This window comes from Nannobrachium achirus (genome assembly GCF_963921795.1).
Source record: "Nannobrachium achirus genome assembly, chromosome: 19".
NCBI lineage: Eukaryota > Metazoa > Chordata > Actinopteri > Myctophiformes > Myctophidae > Nannobrachium > Nannobrachium achirus.
In genome coordinates this window covers 39,369,945-39,391,800 of record NC_137826.1, presented here as the reverse complement: position 1 = coordinate 39,391,800, position 21,856 = coordinate 39,369,945, and the positions used below count along the sequence as shown (strand labels likewise).

The 21,856-nt window shown below is 42.9% G+C and overlaps 1 protein-coding gene across 1 annotated transcript in view; it reads right to left on the bottom strand.

Annotated features, from left to right (window-relative positions):
• Window positions 1-7,533: 7,533 nt before the first annotated feature.
• The window catches only part of pds5b (PDS5 cohesin associated factor B), a 67,521-nt gene continuing 53,198 nt past the window's right edge, over window positions 7,534-21,856 (bottom strand). Inside the window, exons 24-35 of the mRNA XM_080748888.1 lie at window positions 20,887-21,010; window positions 18,684-18,888; window positions 18,186-18,300; window positions 16,225-16,357; window positions 15,978-16,097; window positions 15,119-15,181; window positions 14,335-14,480; window positions 13,285-13,348; window positions 11,953-12,398; window positions 9,649-9,732; window positions 9,044-9,170; window positions 7,534-8,182 (exon numbers count right to left, since the gene is read on the bottom strand). Coding sequence (XP_080605014.1) covers window positions 8,150-8,182; window positions 9,044-9,170; window positions 9,649-9,732; window positions 11,953-12,398; window positions 13,285-13,348; window positions 14,335-14,480; window positions 15,119-15,181; window positions 15,978-16,097; window positions 16,225-16,357; window positions 18,186-18,300; window positions 18,684-18,888; window positions 20,887-21,010 — 1,660 coding nt within the window. The 3' untranslated portion in view covers window positions 7,534-8,149. The remainder of the gene's footprint in view (window positions 8,183-9,043; window positions 9,171-9,648; window positions 9,733-11,952; window positions 12,399-13,284; window positions 13,349-14,334; window positions 14,481-15,118; window positions 15,182-15,977; window positions 16,098-16,224; window positions 16,358-18,185; window positions 18,301-18,683; window positions 18,889-20,886; window positions 21,011-21,856) is intronic.

Sequence of the window (21,856 nt, the reverse complement as noted above, 5' to 3'; positions counted from 1 at the left end):
TTGCCCCAATTCTATAAGTGACTTTTGAATCCTTTGAAAAACCTATGTTTCTATGTCAGCAATCTGGCTAGCCATCGTCAAAAAAAAGGTCCTTTTCAATTAAATGGAGCTCAGTTAGCCTGTTCTTGAGAGACTACTATGTCAGTGGTTTTTCATGTGAAGGACCCCCAAAATGATATTTATTTGGCCACGGACCCCCATTACAAAATATTTAGTTCCAGGGACCACCCAGAAGCAAAATTTGAGTTACAAACTTTCGCTTTGAAAATACATAATATATTCAAAGATTTGCACGACTTTTTCAAAAATAGCAGATCTACAAGCTCGCAGCGCGGCACTCGGTGGTTAAAGCATTCAATAATTCTAGGCCTAAATGGGTTAAGACAATCAAAATCGAGCCCTCTGAAGCCTGTTAACACTGAAGATTCTGTCCAATGTTTCTGTCAAAAGTACAATGTTTGGATCTGAGTAAAAGCAATTCGGAAATAATCAACTAAATTACAAATACAATGGAGGGCTTGTCTGAAGACTACCATCCTAGTGAGATGTATCTGAACAGAAGTGATAATACTCTGTTGGACTTTGCTGCATGGTTAAGTTGTGCTTTGATATACAATATTGCCTCTTCCAGTGAGGTAGAAGGGGGGTGGGGCAGGATGTTTGGAAGGTAGGTGGCAACAGGATTCAGTATGCAAACACCTGGCTGGTGCATGCTGGATGATCACATTAGAGGCAAGGTTGCTTAGAGACACAGTCCGTCCTCATCATATGTACGGCACATGAATCCATATCTGTACAAGGTTATCAGGGTGTCAGCCGTGTGCGTGCGTGCACGTGTCAATTAGGTGTTATTTATTGCTTTACTGGGTCTTCATTCGTTGCTATGAAAGGCAGAATTACAAAACAATCATTTGTTTTTGATGTTAGCTTAATAGGTATTTTAAGCTTCTCAATAAGGTATGTCATTTTCAAAAGTGTGGAGTGACATGGACAGATTTAAACACGATGGGGTCTTGTCAGCACCAATTTCAGGCAGTTCTTATGGTTGTCCACTCGAACAGTGATGAGAGATGCCATCCTAGAATGGTCATATTCTATGTACAGGCATGTTGCACTAGACCAGTGGTCCTCAACCTTTTCATGCCGCGACCCCCAAAATAATCATATTTGAACAGGGGACGAGCACTAAGAGTTGAGGCATTCAATTTTGTATAACACGGTTCTATTGTGAAAATAGCAGATCTACATGCTCACAACGCCTTGCGTTGCGAGGCGTTGTGAGCATGTAGATCGTCTATTTTCACAATTTCTGCCTCTAATATTTGACAGTTTGGCAGATGTTTAATTTGTCATTTTAGAGGTATTAAAAAGTCCTCAAATTGTCACTTTAGAAACATGCAGATACCCTCTATACACTTAAACGTTATGCTGGTTTGTTTACTGTTGAGTGAGAAAACAATGTCCCAAAATAATTTGGGGACCCCCCTGGGGGTCCCGACCCACAGGTTGAGAACCACTGCACTAGACAACAACAATGGTATTGCTGAACCAGCCAGAAACATAGTGGATAATAAGACCTTGAAATAACTGTTGACTCAAGTAGATCCTAATGGCAGCATAGCTTGTGACCCAAAAGAAAAAAATACCAAATGACAGTTGTTTGTTCCGTCTTCCAAATTGCACAAATTTTAACACTATGTTTGAGGGAATAACAAATCATGCATGTATTGTATTTGTCTGTTATTGTATAACGCATTACTCTGTCTTACAATTCATACAATTTATTTGGGGTGGGGATTTCCGAGTTTTGTGTGAAAATGCAGATAAGCTATTTTGGCCAAATGTTTGCCTATTATGACATGTGCAGAATAGGGATGCTAGGGTTCATATGTTTAATAGGTAATTAGTGTTCACTTTGATTTGTTTGTGCGTACAGCATGTGTGGTTTGTGCAGGGATGTGGGACTGTGTACATACTGTACCTCATTGGTCTTGGGTCTGTTCGTGGGCCTCGGCGTCTTCAATGCTAGGCCAGCTAGCTATCGATACTTACTATTACTTAGCTATTCAAACGTATCAATCACAGGCATTGGGACCTTGGTGGTTCCAGAACCCTCCTGAGAATGTATAAATCTCTTGCAAAAAGTACACGTATAACCAAGATAAAGGAACATTGTTATGGTTATTAGTGTAAGTTAACTCTGAAATCATTGGGTACTAATGGAACGATTATGGATCCTTACGGGTCCATGTGGTTCCATTAGTACCCTATAGGGTGTGCCAATATGTAGTTCTAGAGCGGCCATTTCTTGGGTCAACACAGCCTTACACAGGTGTTCTGATTGGACTAGAGCATTAGTTCTATGCAATCAAACAATTGAAACACCTGTGTTTTGACCCAAGAAATGGCAGCTAAGTTACTACAATTGCGTCAGCGTTGGCACACACTATTGGGACTCAAATGAACGCTCTGCCATGTACCTGGGTTGGATCAGGGACCCCCAGGGCAGTGCCATGTACCTGGGTTGGATCAGGGACCCCCAGGGCAGTGCAGTCCCCTCATTATGTCCGGTCAGGGTTGAGAGCCTGGCTCAGTGGACTGTGGCCTGGTTTCCACTCTTCCACCTTTACGCCTAAAGGACTGAACTGGAAAGTTTGCAGCAGCAGGAGGAGGAGGATTACATGCATATGTAATGGATTTCATGAATAAGTAATGCTGAGCCCTGGTACCATTTAGGCCTAGAATTATTGAATGCTTTAACCAGTGAAAAATAGCAGATATACAAGCTCACAGCGCGGCAACGAGTGCCGCGCTGCGAGCTTGTAGATCTGCTATTTGTGAAAAAATTTGTGCAAATCTTTGAATATATGTATTTTCAAAGCGAATGTTTGTAACTCAAATTTTGCTTCTGGGTGGTCCCTGGAACTAAATATTTTGATATGGGGGTCCGTGGCCAAATAAATATCATTTTGGGGGTCCTTCACATGAAAAAGTTTGAGAACCACTGACATAGTAGTCTCACAAGAACAGACTAACTGAGCTCCAGTTAAGTGAAAAGGACCTGTTCTTTGACGATGGCTGGCCAGATTGCCGACATAGAAACATAGGTTTTTCAAAAAACCTTTGAGGGATTCAAAAGACACTTATAGAATCGGGTCAACATTCAAATTTTCAAGATTTTTCAAAAATAGCAGATCTACGAGTGCCGCGCTGTGAGTTTGTATATCTGCTATTTTTCAATAGTTAAAGCATAAAATAATGACACACAATAATGTGTACCCGCTCTAAATGGGTTAAGATAAAGCCTCCATAGAAGACCCACACCAGTCACATACTGTAAATACAGAATAGTACAGTATCTCAGACCCATGCATTTATGAGATGGCTCATTCCACTCAACATTCAGATCATTTTGACACCATCTATGGTGAGAGAGAAATCTTCTGCTATTAAAGGTCTGGTGACATGGCCAAAACAGCTAATTATTGCTATCAAATTAGCAATTTTTTTTAATGATGTCATGTAACCCCATGTTAAATTACCCAATCAAATTAATTTATTGTAGTTACTGTACTGAAAGTAGTACTTTCTGTACAGTAACGGCAATACATTAATTTGATTGGGCTAATATGGGGGGGAGGGGCGGAGTCGAGCATCCATATCATTATCTTTTGAAACTGACCCAACAAAAGCTGTCCGAGGTGTGTTTCCGACTTTCTAAACCAACTTTAAAACTATCAGTTCTAGGGGTAAAAATTATCTAGCATTCGCTATAAAATCAATGGTTAGACCGATACAAAAGTACATGTCTTCTTCAAAAAAGGTGTCAGAGATTAGTTACGAGGGTCAACACGCTTCTCCCCGTCTATGAGACGGTTTTGTCGGCCATACCCTGCTGTCTCTTGCCCTAAACCTGACTGGAGCACCCGCGACACCAGAGCAAGCGTAGAACGAGGGTCCAGCGATCTCCTCCTCCGACCTCCGCAGAGGAGGTCCGTGGCTCATACACTATGTGTGTGTGTGTGTGTAGCCTGTGTGTGTGTGCTTTCGCGCACGCGTGTGTGTGTGTGTGTACACACACAATAGCTCTCGCAAATAGGCAACAAGGCATCACGTTGTGCGCTGCACCGCACGACGGACGAAGTATACATTGCGCGGCACCGCACGACGGACGAAGTATACATTCACTACCAACTGATACGGCCCCGCCTCCTTTTCAGACTGTTTGGAGAAAGACCACGTGACCTACTGTATCATAATGTTAAATTTCGTCCGGTGTCGCCACTCCTTTATAGGTGGTTCAAGTCAGACAATTGGACTCGAGTCATGATGACTCAACTTGACTCGGACTCGAGTCGCAAATTTGAGGACTTGACTCGGACATAAGGGCAAAAACTTGAGACTCGACTTGACTTGGAAGACAATGACTCCCGACTTGAGACACGCTGACTCGGACGATTTGCCGCTACGCAACTCACCAAAGCAGTCGTGAACGCCGCGCTAGGTTAACACTTTTATTGATTGATTGATTTGATTGATTGGAGACAGGCATGTAAGCGAGAGCACAAGCACTGGAAGCAGCCAAATACTATGATCAGATCTGCATGGTATTTTTTGACATTTACTTTAGGAAGAAAGGTTTCGCTCTTCAAGATATAAACCTGAGATATAACCTGTGACTCAACTTGAAAAGCTTGTGACTTGACTCGACTTGACAACCTTGTGATTCGACTCGACTCGACATAACAACCTTGTGACTCGACTCTACAACAGAAAAACATGTAGGATAGGCATTCACAAGCTTTCAGCTTCAGCCTATTCCTTTTGATCACCTGTAACAATGATTATATGAATGTATGACCTGTATGAAAATATGATGATCAAATAAACTAAAAAACTAAACTAAACTAAACTAAAAAACTTGAGACTTGCTTGAGACTTGGACCAAATGACTTGCGACTCGCTTGGGACTCGGATCAGAGGGGGTCGGTTCAAGTGTTGTTGATTAAAACAATCCCATCTTTCCAGGTCTTTAGTAAACAGACAATACATTTTCAGGTTGGGATACCAATTTTCTCCAATCAGGGGGGAGAATTCACGGGATGCAGGATAAACAGCTTGAGCTGCAGCACTATGTAACTTTCCTCTACTGCCCCAGATTTGAACCCGGTTTCCCGCGCCAAGTGCTGAGATCTTTTATCATTGCGCTAATAGAGCCTGCCTGCAGCTTGCTCAGGGGATACATTTAATCTTGACCATCAGGTGAAAACCCGTGTCAGATCCTGTGTCTAGCTGAGACATGACCATGAACGGGGAGACAAAATATATAATCAATCCAATTGTAAAAGTTATATATTGGGCAGGTCTCGCGTAGCCAGACAACTATTCCACAATCTCTGAATGCTACATGGTCTGGAACTACACCTTCCAGAAATCCGAATAACGGAAGCTGGCATTTTCGTTCACGAAAATATATTTTAAAATATAATTTCTGCTAAGCAGCAAGCTAAATATGCTCAGATGATTTTGATTTATATTTGGATAAATGTGCGCGAATGTAAAAACGAAACGGAAGTGGGGAGGAGGCTTCACATCCGCTTTATCGATTCTCATCAATACTCTTCTGTCTCCCAGACTGTATGACGGGAGCATTTTCAGGTTGTTGGAGTCAACAGTCTGGCCACGCGAGACTAACGTTGGGCTAACATACTCACACATACAGATTGATTGAACAGCGTTGGAAGCGATGAAACAAAAACAAAACGAGCAAATATTTGAGTTACAAATGTTTGCTTTCAAAAAGATATATTCAAAGCCCCCCCCAAAAAAGAAAAAAAAAAGCACTGTGAGCTTGTATATCTGCTATTTTTCAATAGCTAAAGCATTCAATAATTCTAGGCCTAAATGGGTTAAAGAGCTAGAGAGACCCGTTACTGAACACACAGGAGCACGGGTCACCTCGGTCCCCTCCTATTTTACCCTCTTCACCATACAGTATCTCTTTGCCGAAAACAGACGATCTACAATGTCACACCATTACTGCATCAAAGACTATTAGTGCACCAAACGTAATCAACAAACTATATCATAAAAAATGATCAAACATGTTACTGTTGTTACTTTCAGGATTCTCATTCAAAAGTAGCGAACATGCACGCTCAAAACGAGCTTGCAGATCTGCTATGTTTGAGCAGTAGTGTGATCATAAAGGGCGTTCCTTTACGATAAAGCGATGCATTATACAGTATATTATGCTGCAGCCCTTAAAGACGGTGAAAGAAAGAGGAAATTAACGGTGTCAGGTTTTATAGAGAATTATATTGGTACAACGTTGTGGGTGGGGGTGGGGGAGGGGGGGGGGGGGGGGGGCTGACTGGGAGGACGTGCCTCTGTCATTCATCACTGATCAGCACCAATAAAAAAACAAACAGTAGCTTGTAAAACTTCACTCTACCTGGAAAATACAAAATTAACATAATAATAGCAATGGAACACACAATACAACCATTATTATTATGTTCTTTTCTTTTTTTTAGGGGGGTGGGGGGGATAGGAGGAGGTCAAAAGTAATTCTACAATTGGGACAGGTTTTTTTTTTTTCTCACAATTTGTATTATTTTTTTTAATGTTTCATAAAATGGTAAAAAACAAAAACGTTAATATACACACACTGATGTAAACGAAACAAAAAAACAAAACAAATGAAACAAATCGAATGGACTTTCTTTTAAAAGGTAAAATTACAAGATTGACATCACTTGACGAGCTTGAACAGAAATAATTAGGTAACTGGTTAATCTCTTTCAGTTAAAAAACGGGGGGAGACACAGGATGAGGGGGAAAAAGGTGGGTAAAAGCCATATTGCTTTCAACCACTTAAACCCCAGCCGTCCGTATCGCGGGGAAGGCTTTCACAAGAAAAAAAAGCAGATCATCGAGGGGCGCCCGCTGGCCTACTGGTCCAGGCGCATTGCCACATAGGCATGATGGATGCCTGGCGGTGTCGATTCCCGACCCGGACGAACCTTGCCACGTGTCGCTCCCCATCTCTTCTCTTCCCCCATTTCCTGTCAGTCTACTGTCCTATCCATAGACATATAAAGGTAGACACCTCCTCCGACAATGGCCGTTGGTCAAAGAGGACTGGCAAGTTTCCTGATTCTGAAGGACGCTTCCTTGGGCGTGACAGAATGGGACGCTCGGTAGGCCAAACAGATGTGGGACTGGCACTGGACTGGCGGGACTCCCTCTTTCTCACTGTAGGGGGCAGAGTGCCTTCCATGAATCCACAACGTTCCACAGTTCCGCCAGTCCTGTTTGACCAGTCGAGCCAATGAACTGCAGCGGCGGAGGAGGTATCTAGCTTTTTATATCTGTGGTCCAATCCAATAAATCAGTGGTTCTCAAAGTGGATTCCAGGGACTCTGTGGGTTCCTTTATGGGGGTCTAAATAGACCCATACAAGTCTGTAACTCTGACAGTGTACAAATGGAACCACATTTGGTTCCATTTGTACACTGTCAGAGTTAAGGGGAGACCTTGAAATTTGAAAGTTTGAGAAACACTGCAATGAAGGCATAAAAGCCCAAAAACAAATCTTTAAAAAGAAAAAGAGAAAAAGCTAGATCATCGATCTGCTGTCTTCTTTGAAAGCTTTCCCCACGACAACGGAAAAACCCCCCAGAAAATACACTCCGGTCAACCATATTATAATGGGGTTTAAGTGGTTTAATATGGACAGCGTCCCCCCAGTCAGGGTCCAACGACACGAAACAACATAACAGGAGAGAGAGAGAGAGAGAGAGAGAGACATAGACTATTTACAAGACTGACGCTTTTCTTTCTTTTGACTTTTTTTTTTCCTCAGTTATCGTTTCTACTCAAACATCATCATCACAAAGCAACACAATGCAACAACTCACAGCTGATGAGGACAATGTACGGTGTGTGTGTGTGTGTGTGTGTGAGTCTGTGTGCACGTGTGTGTGCACGTGTGTAACAGTAGGAGCGTTGACGTCGTGTGAAAAGTTCAAAAGTTCATCAATGTTCATTATTTTTTGCGTTTTTAGTTTTTTTCCTTTCTTTCTTTCCTACATTATTTCAAGCCGTTCCTCTGTTCACTGTCTTCTTCACTCCTTTGTTTTGATGTTCATCTTCTCCTCCCTGGCGCCTTCTTGCGACCCTGGAGGAGAAAAACACAAGATTGTCATCCATTCCAGGACAGGGACCCCTTAGCTGAGACGCAAAATATTCTGAGATGGGGGTCCGCGGCCAAATATCAATTTGGGGGTCCTGTGTTGCAGACTTTTTCATAGATGGCGTCATAGACTTGTTTGACAAATGTTTCATACATCATCTTCTGAAAATATAATAAAATTATGTATTTGTCTGCTCAAGATGTCAGGATATCGTATCGTCCATTCACCAGTATTCATCATTAATGCAGAAAAGGTTTGGGAGTTTGGTCAAAACAGCCCTTTTTCTATGTACCATAACTTACACACAGATCATCACGGTTGTATTTTTTTCTTCTCCGGGTGAAAGAAAAGACGTTCGTCACCTGTGACCCCGCCGTGTACTTAATGGACACATGGTGTGTTTATGGAGCCCTCGAAAATCAGGTATAAATTAGTCTAACCTAACGCGGACATTCTATGGTCCGACAGATCTCATTGGCTCCTCCGGTGTCTCGGAATGGACGCGGCGGCGGACATGACTCCTGCTGCTGTCTGCTTTGAGTAAATGAGGAAGTGATCCGCGGTGGAAAACGAGTAATAAATCATAGCGATTTTATCATTATAATGGATAAACCTAAACAAACCAGTTCACATGAACAATACTGATGTAAAATAAGATATCTGAATGGCTATATACATTTTATATACAATTAAAATGCTGTGAGCCACAGTTACAGGGGCACTATCCCAGGCTTTTCTTTCTTGAGAAGTCTGGATCCCGAGGCTAGGTATGAATAGGAAAAAGCCTTGGCAGTTAATCTACATTAGTTTGACTAAAGATTATGGCAGTCAAAGCGTTAAAAAACCTTGGGTGTTGTTGGCTCCTCCTCCGGCTCCTCCTCCTGCTGCTCTTCCTGCTGCTCCTCCTCTGACTCCTCCTCTTCCTCCTCCGACTCCTCTTTAGCAGCGGCCGCCTTCGACCGTCTGCCACGCCTGAAAGAAAAAAATCACAAACCTCTACCGTTGTATGATGTGATTTTAAAGAGCCTGTGAACAGGAAATACAGTAGGCTAACATGTTTTTCAGGGAGGGGCTAAAACACCTCACCTGATGACAAGCTCAGGTGAGTTTCATTGACGTCATGATAAAAGGACACTGAGATGGCTTTATTCCTAACTACACCAGTCCATCGTCTCCTAAGTAAACTTGTTTTTGGTCAAATCGACCGGCTTCATCGGGACACATCATAGATACCATTTTCACTAGTTTGGGTCCCGGGTAAACTTCTAATATCCCTAAAAAGGGAGTGCAATCGTCATCTTAGAATAACTTAATTTTTATTTTTTTTAATTATTCTATGAACAAAATCAAAATTGAACCTTTTGTTCCTTTTTTTTTTTTTTTTATATATATTTTTTTAGACCAGTTAAAGAACCTAGGGAAAACCCTTCCGAAAAGACAAAAAACTTACGCTGGTTTCTTGGCGGGAGGCGTTTGTGCTGATTTGGGTGGACGTCCTCTCCTCTTCTGGGGCGTCGACTCTGCTGACTCAGAGCTGATTTACAATAAGGGAGAAAAAAAAGAAAAGAAAACAGAGATGATGACAACACAGTCTGTTACAGGTCAGTAACTTTGAGAATGTACAAATGGAACCAAATTAGGGATGCATAGTTAATCGGTTATCATGTCGGTATAGGTTTTGCAGATATTTTATCTTATAATAATTATGTTTGATTGTGAAGCTGAAAAGGCCTTTTGATGATGAAGGCTGCAGCTTTAATCAGTGTTCTTTTATACAGATATTCAACGTCGGTAAATATCGCTTATTGAATATATCGGCTAGAAATGTCACATCAGTGCATCCCTATAACGAATGGATTAAAGGACTTCACCACTGTTCAGCCCATCTTCATATAATTGGTCCTCACCAATGTTCATGATAAAATAGCATTTTTTTCTGTGTCTCTATTTGGAGGGCTGTGGGCAGTTCAGAAACCAAGTTAATAGAAACTGCAGGCTTTCGATTCCTGAAGAGTTACCATGCTAATAATGGAAGCCATTGTTGCGATAATAAAATATATTTTTTAATCTTGTTTAAAAAATAATCTGCCCAACGGTGAATGTGATGTCACTGGTATGCAGGTTTCTGAACTGCCCACAGCCCCGTAAGAGACACAGGCAGAATAGAATAATTTTTTGCCATTTTATTGTGAACATTAGTGAGGACCAATTATATGACGATAGGTTGAAAAGTGGTGAAGTCGTCCTTTAAATCAGTGGTTCTCAACCTTTTCAGGACGCGACCCCCAAAAGAATCATATTTGAACTGGGGAACCCGCCCTCACCTTGATGAGCACTAAGATTTGAGCCATTACTTTTGTATAACACGGTTCTATTGTGAAAATAGCAGATCTACATGCTCACAACGCCTGGCGTTATCATTTTAGAGGTATTAACACTTTCCTAGCCCGGCCGTCCTTTCCCGTAGTTCCTTTTAACTCATTGAGTGCCAATCCCAAAATAGTTCGGCTTTATTTGCGGGTACCAGAGTGCCGATCCCGAACTAGTTCGGCTTTAAAAAAAAAAGAAAAAAAAGAGATTTTGTTTTTTGTTTTTTTTTAAATCCGTCAGCTGTTTACATGGCCCGCGAGAGCGGCGCGCCGCCGATATTTATCATCCACTCCAATGCAATCCAGGATCTTTAGAGCTCATTTTCTCTGTTTTCTCTCCCATGCATGAGGTGTGCAAGGTTTAATCATGGATAAATGGCCGAAAATAGGGCTTCTAAAATGCTTGGTAGCCAATAGCTAACTTCAAGCTAACTTCATCCTCTTCCTGTACATGCACAAAGGAAAGTGTTCAGGCAAGTCATGGCTGCAGGGCTTTGTGCATATACCAGCACTGTCTAAGTAGAATTCTCTGGTCATTGGGCGCCCTCTAGTGGTGAAAAGGTGGCACTCAAAGAGTTAAGGCTGAGGTAGCCACGGCGCAGCTGCCGTACTTTCCCGTACTTTTGATATAACGGTCACAAAAAAAAAACGTTCGGCCGTTGTTCTCTGGGTCTTCTGGGACCCATTTAAAGGGTTAAGATTTTCTCCCCCCCTCCTTTCTGGAAGTGGGTGTACTCCTCGTAGCTTCCAGCAGGAAGCGCCGTTCACTTACATTCTAGCTGCATGGTTAGCTTAGCAGCTGCACGGCCACTCCACGGGCCAGAGGATCAGCTACAACATGCTGCACGATGGCTGGATTAAAAGTGTCTAGGTCGCTGTTCGTGGATCGCGGACTCAAGCACGCTCGGGCGCCGCTTCCCTATCGCTATTTTCCCTGCTTCGCCGCACGCAAACGAATGGAGGAGAGCTCCCCGCCGCGTCCCCAAAGTAAGACCGTCGACCTCTAATGGAGCTATATAAACGCTCGTACCGAGCACTCCAGTACGTGTTGTTATCATTTTTTGTTTTTCATTGTTTTTTTTTTTAAACATGTTTATAAATAAATAGAAGATTTGTTCGGCAGTACCTGTGTTCAGGGGTTTCTGGCGGGGCTAGGAAAGTGTTAAAAAGCCCTTAAATTGTCATTTTAGAAATATGCAGATACCCTCTATACACTTGGTTTGTTCACTGTTGAGTGACAAAACAATGTTGCACAAGTTAATCATCTGGGGACCCCCAAAAATAATTTGGGGTCCCGACCCACAGGTTCAGAAACACTGCTATAAAAAGTTTAAATGAACAACTGAATGAGTGAGCGGCCGGTCAATAAAAGCTGACATAACAACCTTGGCTGTTGTTTCCGTGGAGTCCTGGCCGGACGTCCCGGCTTGGCCTTCACCTCCACCGTGTTCTCACTGCTCTGGTCCTCCTCCTCCTCCTCGTCCTCCGCTGCCTCCTCCTCTACCCTCTCCTCCTCCTCCTCCTCTTCCTCCTCCTCGGGGGGCGGGGCCGCCTTCTTGCGGCCCCGCTTCCCCTTGGCGGGCGTGGGCGTGTCCTGGACGGGCGTGGCGTTCTTGGGGGGTCGCCCCCGGCGTCCCCGCGGCTTGGGCGGGCTGTTCTGCTCGTCCTCCGGGTGGTCGTCTGCGTCGTCGCCCCATTGGTCCTCGGGCTCGGCCGCCGACGTGGGCGTGCTGTTGGCCGCCGCCTTCTTGCGGCCGCGCTTGGGCTTGCTTTCCTGGTCGTCCGTGGAGACGGCTGCTCGCTTGCGGCCGCGCGTGGGTTTTTCAATGTCCTGTGGAGGAGAGGAGAGGAACGGTCTGTTTGTTTAAACTTGACTTTCTGAGCCACTTAAAACCACTTAAAACCACCTTCTAAATCCTAACAACTTTCTGAAAAACTTATGTTGCTATATATCAGCGATTCTAAAACTTTTTCATGCCAAGGAAATTATATATATATATATTTGGCTGCAGACCCCGTCTCAAAATATTTCGTTCCAGGGATCGCCAGAAGAAAAGACTTGAAATGTTTGCTTTAAATAAAATATAATAGTGTGAACACATTTTCACGATCTTTCAAGAATAGCTGATCTACAAGCTCATAGCATGGCACAAAGTAACGCACTATGAGCTTGTATACCCATTAACACTTATGGCAGCATAAGTGTTAATGGGTTAAACCCGATATATATTTGAGCGTAGAAGTTAAATAGGGTTCAAGTATTTAACACAAGGTAGGCATTTCTATGGAGCCACAGACCCCTGCTGTTGAAATGCTTTGTGACTAGGGCTGTCACAATTATTACATAATCGTCTAATCGTGATTATTTGACATTATCGCAATTATTTTGTCATAATCGTCATAATCGTGAATGTTGAAAAATGACAGTCGCATCGAGGCGCGTTGTGAGCTTGTAGATCGGCTATTTCCACTATCAATGTTATTTTTTACGTTGTCAAATATGTCAGTAATTTCTTTGTATATTCAGGTTATGTGTCATATCTGCAATGTACAACTTCAAAGCCTAAAAGCCAAACAGAAATGTAAACTAATTATCAACGACAAAAACAAATTTAATCGTTAATCGCCAATTATTTGAGTGACAATTAATCGTCATATAAAATGTCATATCGTGACAGCCCTATTTGTGACTTGATCATTGGATGGATGTTGTGTACCTTGTCAGGGCTCTTCAGACTGATGTCCTCGTTCTCGCTGTGGTCCATCTCTGTACTGTCATGTCTGCAACAACAGTATTACAACAGAACAGGGATTATCATTCTGATAACACCCCCCCCCCCCCCCACCCCCTTTATTTCAATTCCATCATTATGCCAATTATGCCCAAGTATACAGATGTGTAGTCTGTCACTGCTGCTGCTAACCTCTGGTCTACATATTGTTATGATGGAGGTAGCCGTAGACTATGATCATTTGTACACTCTCTTACACTGAGTGAGGATTTTGCAAAATGTAATATGTGTTGTTTCATGTTGCACATGGCAGATATGACAAATAACCTAAATATACAAAGGAATGACTGGCATATTTAATAACTTTATTCTTTGTACATTTATAGTGGAAATAGACAATCTACAAGTTCACAACGTGTTGCATTGCGACACGTTGTGAGCTTGTAGATCTGCTATTTCCACTATTTTTGAAAATGTTTGAAAAGATATGAAAATGTTTCAACATGGAACAATGACATAATTATGACAATAATTGCGATTATGTTAGGGTGACCACCAGACGTCCCTGTTTGGCCGGACTGTCCCGTTTTCAAACTGTGTGTCCTGGTATCATGACAAATATCTCTAAAACACTAATATGTCCCGGGTTTTCAACATTCACTACAAAATTGTCATGATTTTTGTCAGAGTTCAAATAATAGTAGCTGTTTTCAGTGGTTGCATAGACATTTATCATGTTCTTTTCACGAAAACATGCTCACCTAACCAATCAAAACATGAACAAATACATTGTGGGTCTGAATTTCAACGCTGAGGCATTTTGTCAATCACTCAATGACTGTATGCAACCCTGCATACAGGCTAGAGAATGGGCACGCGCGTGCGCGGTAATGCATTGCTTTGAGGGTCCCGGTTCACCGGTTTGAGCCGGTCACCCTAGATTATATCAAATAATTGCGATTAGACGATTATGTAATAATTGTGACAGCCCTGGGTCAGTGTGTTCAGTGTGTAGGGTAGGTGTGTGAGGTGTACCTGGTCTTGCTGCGTTGTGGTGAGCTGGGGTCAGACGTGGAGTCATCGTTGCTGGTGGTCTCCATGCGAGACGCTTTGCTCTGAATCTGCTTCCCTGCCGAGGCCAGAGGTTTGTTCACCGCACCCAGTACGTTAGCTGCCTTAGGCTGGACAGAACAGACAACCACAGGCAGGGAGGGATTAATATTAGGGGCCGTGTCCAGCTGAGGAGCGCTTTTGGACATATCATGTCCATAGCGCTCGCACTGTAACACTATCAATAACTGAGGTGCTCGCTGCTCAAACTTCCTAAAATCTCTGTGCGTAGAAGATATAGCTTAAATGAAATAACGTAAACATGGGCTTCAAACATCGGGCTGTAAATCATCGGGTTGTCACATACAGTACAATCACAAGGATCAAAATGAAAGGCGCTCCTTTCCAAAGGTTGGAACAGTTTCCAGCTTGAAGAACCCAGATCACTCTACAGAATTATACTTGTACCTAAATACAATTAAACTGTTGAAGCCTAGCATCCCTATTTGGTGAATATAGCCGATCTACAGACTCACAAAGAACGTCTGTTTTTGGCAAACATATTTAATGTAGAGTGAAAAAAAACGTTTAGCAGCTCAAACGCTCAATACCAATAAATATCAGCTAGGAAACAAGGGAGAAAGATGTTTGTGAGGGTTGGTGGGTGGATGAAACAATGGTGATCAAGCCAATGACTGGACTGAATGAACATTGTTCACTATAAGGACAAATTTAATGAATAACAAGACGGACAGAATCTTCAGTTTACCTTTCCTGGCGTGAAGAAAGCCTTCATCTCGGGTGGGAGATAGTTCTTTGTGTTACTGACGTTCTGAAACAGGACGACACAATGTAGACATTAAAGCTGCTACATTGTAATATACGAATAAAAGTTTCCAAAGTCATGTGTAAAATGTATGTGTAAAATGTAGTCAGCCCGTTACCCCCGTCTCTGACCACCAAACATTTCCTCTGAAAGGTCCGGTTCAACTACAAAATGTTAACCTGACTTTCGCCAGATGGTTTGCAGCATTGCGTATGCCTGCATAACGCTCTGCTTCTACCATCTGGACTCGGTCCAGCACAACCGATGTAAGGGGCGGGCCATTTTTTTAAATTCTAAAGCAGGTGATTGGATATGGCCGTGCCAACTCCAACGACTCATATTGGCCTGTCTGCATGACGTTGCACCCAGAATCCGCCTCCTGGGTTTCCACGTGGTCTGCAATCAGACTCTATTGGCTCAGAGCCGCTCAGAGCCCGCCCATAGCTGCCGCTGATTGGTCCGGCCAGGGACATTCCGAAGGGAACCCCTCCTCCGCAAGTGAACCCAGATGGTAAAGCAATGCATAAGCAATGCTGCCACCATCTGGCGAAAGTCAGGTAAACAAAATGTAGTTGATGTACAAAACGTCACTCGGAACTTCTGAAAAGCTTACCCCGAATTTGAGTTTGGAAAGCTGCACGTCGGAAAGTCTGATTTCTCCGACAAAAAGTTCGGTGGTCGGAGACAGTATGGACCCCCCAGGAGAAAGTGGCTAATGTTGCTAGGGAAAGGGAAGTCTGAATCGTGATCCGATTCCAGATAACATGTTGAAGATGGATGGAAGATGGATGGATGGACCTACCTTCTCTGGTTTGGTGAAGTAACGGGTGGGGAGGACAGGGTCTTTGGGTGACTCCAGGCTGTAGGTGGTGCTCTTGGACATGATGATGTTCATCGCTACGTCACACACTGTGTACAGTTTCTGTAACACCACAAACACACAGAGAAAACGATTTTTTTATCGATAATAGTTTTGAATACAAATCTGAATCTGAATGGAATGGTGAGATGGCAGAAGATTGATTCCCAGCCCAACGTGTTGAACATACCTCGTTGATCTTGGCGTCGTTGGGCGCCTGGGCGTCTTTCGTGTTTTTGATGTTCTCCACCATCTTCCTGATGAAGGCGTGGCTGTTGTTCTCGTTCTTTGCCATGATGATCTCTAAGACGAACCACAGGGACCTTGAAACGCGCGCGCACGCACACACACACACACACACACACACACACACACACACACACACACACACACACACACACACACACACACACACACACACACACACACACACACACACACACACACACACACACACACACACACACACACACACACGAGTTGAAACGTATTTTTCTTTTATTCCACATTTTAAAACTCATCTACTGCCATTTAAATATGCCTTCTTTGGGATCTCCCCGCCATAAGTCTCCATAGACTTCCATGTAATTTATAGTGCACAGATCATGCACGCCCATGCACAGATCATGCACCATGTTTGTGCAGGCTGTTCACAGCTTTCAAACAAAAAAATCAGATTGGAAATCCGTTCAGGCATTCTTGAGAAAATAGCCATTATGTTTTACATGTTATGTAAGCAAAGATGGCTGCCCTGTATGAAAGATGGGGTTGTATGGGGGTGGAACATGCAAAATCGCGATTGAAATCATGTTTACTAGATTTAATGAGGTCCAAAAATATTTTTTCCAAAAAAAAAGGAAAAAAAGAAAAAAAAACTTTTTTTTTTCTCAAACTCGTCATACTCGTCATAAGCAGAGTGGACACATCAAACATATAATTTTCAGAATGTCTGAGTGAGTGTCTGAGTGTCTGTCACAGCGTTTCTCCTCAGTGGCTGGAGCAATTGATCTGAAATCGCATCACCATAAGCATATGAACACACCTGACATAACTGTGAAGCCCGTTTGTCACTTTCACAAATCATATGCTGTATATTAGCATTTTTTTATGGTGTACCTATATCTATTCTGCATCTAGCTTGAGGCATATCTATTCTGCATCTAGCTTGAGGCATATCTATTCTGCATCTAGCATGAGGCAACATGTTTAACCAGCTCTGTGTGTGTGTGTGTGTGTGTGTGTGTGTGTGTGTGTGTGTGTGTGTGTGTGTGTGTGTGTGTGTGCAGGCGGGCGGGGGAGGGGGGGGGGGGGGGGGGGCGGTTGTCTGGCCCTGTTACAGATTTTGTCCAAAAATCATGCAGATCGGTACACAGTATCTCTGTAGCCATTAAACGAAACAGGTTTCTTACATTGATGCTCCTACTACATATTATCATGCAAGCACCAGTTAAAGTTACTTTCCATCCCTCATATACTGTGTGCACAGTGCACATCCCATAACCCACCCACTGCACATCATTTCGGAGCTCATATCTTTGAACGGGTAAGGGCTAGTAACTATAACTCGTCAAACTAGTCATAAGCAGTGGATGAGTTAAAGGCTCGTGAATGTATTTTTTATTAATTTATTTAAAAAAAAAGTACCTATAATATAGATACAAGTGGTTAGGCTAGCAGTTTGCATGGGAAGTTTGGGGCCGTAGTAGCTAAATCTGGCATTAACATTTTTTTTATTTATTTCTATTGAATATTTTAAATACAATGAGATTTAGCTAACAGTTACATTTTGCATCTTTTTTTTTTTACTTGAAGCTTCATATAATACATGCAATTAATTTCATCAACATCTTACAAGTTCTTCACTTGTTTAATTCATCCAGCATTTTTTTTAAATAATACAAATAAACAAAAAGTCGGTTTTGTTTCTCTATGTGTCCAATCTGAGAAAAATTGTCTAGCGTGCTGAGTAAAAAAGGACTCTGTCAGATGGACCCCATGTATTTCCAGGATAACAGATGCTTTATCGTGAATATTGGCACTTCAGTGATTCATACAGAACTCCGCCTCGTTCTTGCCTGCATCACTGGCGTGACAACATTTGTGACAACGCACACCTTCTCGTGTAATATTGCTTAATTACAGAATACGTACTCTTTGATTTCCTTGAGCTGCTCGATGTCCTGCACTTTGACGTAGTCGGGGTCGTGGACCAGAAGGTGGATGGCGTAGGGAACCACATACTCCGGCAGGAGAGAGAAGAGCTTTTCTGTTGAACACACAAATAGATAGATAATAGTTAATAGGCATCCAATAGTTAAAGGTTTGAGTCACAGAAATGTTGCTTTGATGCAAATATTGCAAACATTTTCAGAGGCGAGCTCAATACACGCCACGGTGCGACTTGAGCTTGTAGATCGGGCTATTTCCGCACCAATTCTTTTTAAATATATACAATAATTAAATATGTATGTTATTTGTTATCTCTGCCCTTTGCACCTTTTGTTCATGACGCCATAAAGCCAAACTGAAATGTAATTTTCTTCATAACGTTCCAAAGCTCGACGACACAGAATCGTTATTTGAGAGACAATTAATTGTCGTGTAAAATGTCCTAATCGTGGTCAGTCGCTCCTCCACGCCCCTCCTTACCGCTGACGGCGGCGTGCTGTTTGAGGTACTCCCGGCGGATGTTGACGTTCTTCACCAGACACTGGCGGGCGTGGGCGCGGCGCTCCTTCACCGGGTCCTTGGCGCACAGGGCGAACACGGCCAGGTACTCCAGAGGGAGACGCAGCCGACACAGGCCCAGGTAGAGCTTCTGGGAGTAACACTGACGCACCTGGTAGCACTCGTCCTGGACCACAGAGAGGATGGGGGGGGGCAAGAGGGGACATGTTTAATTAGGCCTAGAATTACTGAATGCTTTAACTATTGAAAAAAAGCAGATATACAAGCTCACAGTGCGGCTGCAAGCTTGTAGATCTGCTATTTTTGAAAAATCGTGAAAATTAGAATTTTGACCCGATTCTATAAGTGTCTTTTGAATCCTTCTAAGATTTTTAGAAAAACCTATGTTTCTATATCGGCAATCTGGCGAGCCATCGTCAAAGAAAAGGTCCTTTTCACTTAACTGGAGCTCAGTTAGTCTGTTCTTGAGAGACTACTATATGAGTAGTTCTCAAACTTTTTCATGTATTTGGCCACGGACCCCCATCTCAAAATATGTTGTTCCAGGGACCCCCCAGAAGCAAAATTTGAGTCACAAACTTTCGCTTTAAAAATACATATATTCAAAGATTTGCACACATTTTCACGACTTTTTCAAAAATAGCAGATCTACAAGCTCGCAGCGCTGTGAGCTTGTATATCTGCTATTTTTCATTGGTTAAAGCATTCAATAATTCTGGGCCTAAATGGGTTAATGGAATCCCAATATTACCAGTCAGAAGAGAGGATGTGCATGACTGACCAAAATCAAACTCTATTATTATTCTACTACTATTAATAACAAATATTCAATTATTTGACCACAGATGAAAACTATATGAGAATTCAGCTCCATTTGACAGCAAGTTTAATACGCTCTAAGGCAAATAGTTTCCTGCTCATCAAGCAAACGTAATAATACAACCATTTTGGTGCCAGAAATGTTTATTTTCCTTCTTTAATGTTGTACAACGGAGTACAGATTACGCATAAAGAACTTTTCTGCTAATGCTTACATCTGGCTGTGAATTCATTGCCTGCTTTGGGAGTCTCTTATTGTGCTCTCTATTCTAATTTTGTATACTTAGCTTTTTATTGGTTTCTAATTGCTTTTACTTTTTTACTTTTTTTTAGTCCCAGAGATCATGGCTGAGAATTGGCCGATTGGCTAACAACCCTGGCACATTTACAGTGCTGTTGATTCATATGCACCGTCCCTGTGAAAATGAAACGTATCCGAAATAAATTACATTTTTTTTTAAAGGGGGTGGTAAGGGGGTGATTAGTGGGTGGGAGGAGAGATGTGTTGCATGTGTGCTTCACAGTGTATGTGAAGCATCTAGTCCAGGGGTCTTCAACATTTTCAGGCCAAGGACCCCTTAGTTGAGAGAGAGATGAAGCAGGGACCCCCGCAACCTTTTCATAGATTCCATATAGTTTCATCATTTAACAGCACGATCATCAGTGTATTTTGGATTCATGTCAATTTGTGTTTTCAGATATTTAACCACTTGAACCGTCGGTACTTAATAAACTTAGACTTTTCACTCTGTACTTGGACTGCTCTTTTTCCTTTTCTACACCAAACCTTTTAGCCGAAAATATACGATCTACAAGCTCACAAAGCCTTGCAGTGCGAGGCGTTGTGAGCTTGTAGATCTGCTATTTTTGGCTAAAGTTCTCCGAATATGGACGCCAGGGTTCAAGTGGTTAACATAAAAAAAGGAAGGGGGAAAAAAGTCACACAACGATTTGGAGGATCCCCTGTAGTAACTCTGAGGACCGCCTAGGGGTCCCGGACCCCCTGTTGAAGACCCCTGATCTAGTGCAGTAGTATAGTAGCCTAGAGTTGTAAAATCTCTCCACCACCAAGACTGCTGCAGCGCCTCCCTGTGGCCACACATGGTAACTGAGGTAACCTGCAAACTCAGGCTGAACTGGAGGGGATGTCTTTGCAGCAGTGGAGCCCAGTGGTGGAAGAAGTGTTTTACATGTTTTACTTAAGCCTATTTAAGCCAAGGGAGCACAGAGCACACCCTGATGGAAAAGGAACGCAGAGCTGGCTATGGAGCAAAACCCCTAAAACAACATGGTAGAGAAGCCAGTGTGTGTGTGTGTGTGTGTGTGTGTGTGTGTGTGTTCTTACATTGATGACCAGAGCACAGAGCTGGTATTGTTCCAGGGTGATGATCTCATGGTAACAAGGTTCCTGGGCCAGTTTTAACAGAGCACACGCTGCAGCCAGCCTCAACCTAGACATGTCTGGTTTACTGAGAGAGAGAGAGACAGAGGGAGAGAGGGAGAAAGAGCAAATTAATATGAACAACTTGTGTGTGTCTGCGCGCGCGCGCGCATGTTTGTATGCATTAGGGATGTGAACGTGTCGGAGGCATTTATCCATGTGTTGCTACATTTTTTGGTGTGATTATGTTGACGAGGGATATGCATTAGTTTGTGCTGCACAATTTGCGTTGCACCGTTTTATCGCCAATCTTGACAAAACAAACGCACGATTGGCTATTTATTTTTGAGCGGTGGTCACACCGTCTCCATAGCGTGGCCGTGTGTGTAGGTATGTATGTTTGTTTGTTTGTATGTGGGTGGGTCTGTATGTAGCCTCAAGCCTGTGGTGTAGTACCTTTTATGACCACACATGTTAAGGGAGGGGCGCTGTTCTCAGGCCAGGCCAGGCACACACACACACACACTAGAGCTGGGATACCCGACCGAAATCCGACGGGACCCGACAAGCCCGACGGGCTCGGGCTCGGGTCGGACGCATTTTCACAATTAATTGTCGGACGTCGATTCGGGTCGGACATAATTTTGATTCATAGAAAATAAAGTGTAAAACGATACAACTATCGTCTCTGTGTGTGCTATTTCCTTGTCTTTCTGGTGCACTGCACGTGGCTACGCTCAGTGCGTTGTCTGGACAACCATGCACACATGTTCATGGGGAAAAGGAAGTGGGAGACGGAGTGTCATATGTGACAGAGAACAAACAAACAAACAAACAGATACACGAGAAGAAAAAGCGAATGAGTGAGAGATAATGTTGCCGCCAGCCGAGATAAAAGTTAACTTGTCTACGGTAAAGTTTAAAGCAATTGAAA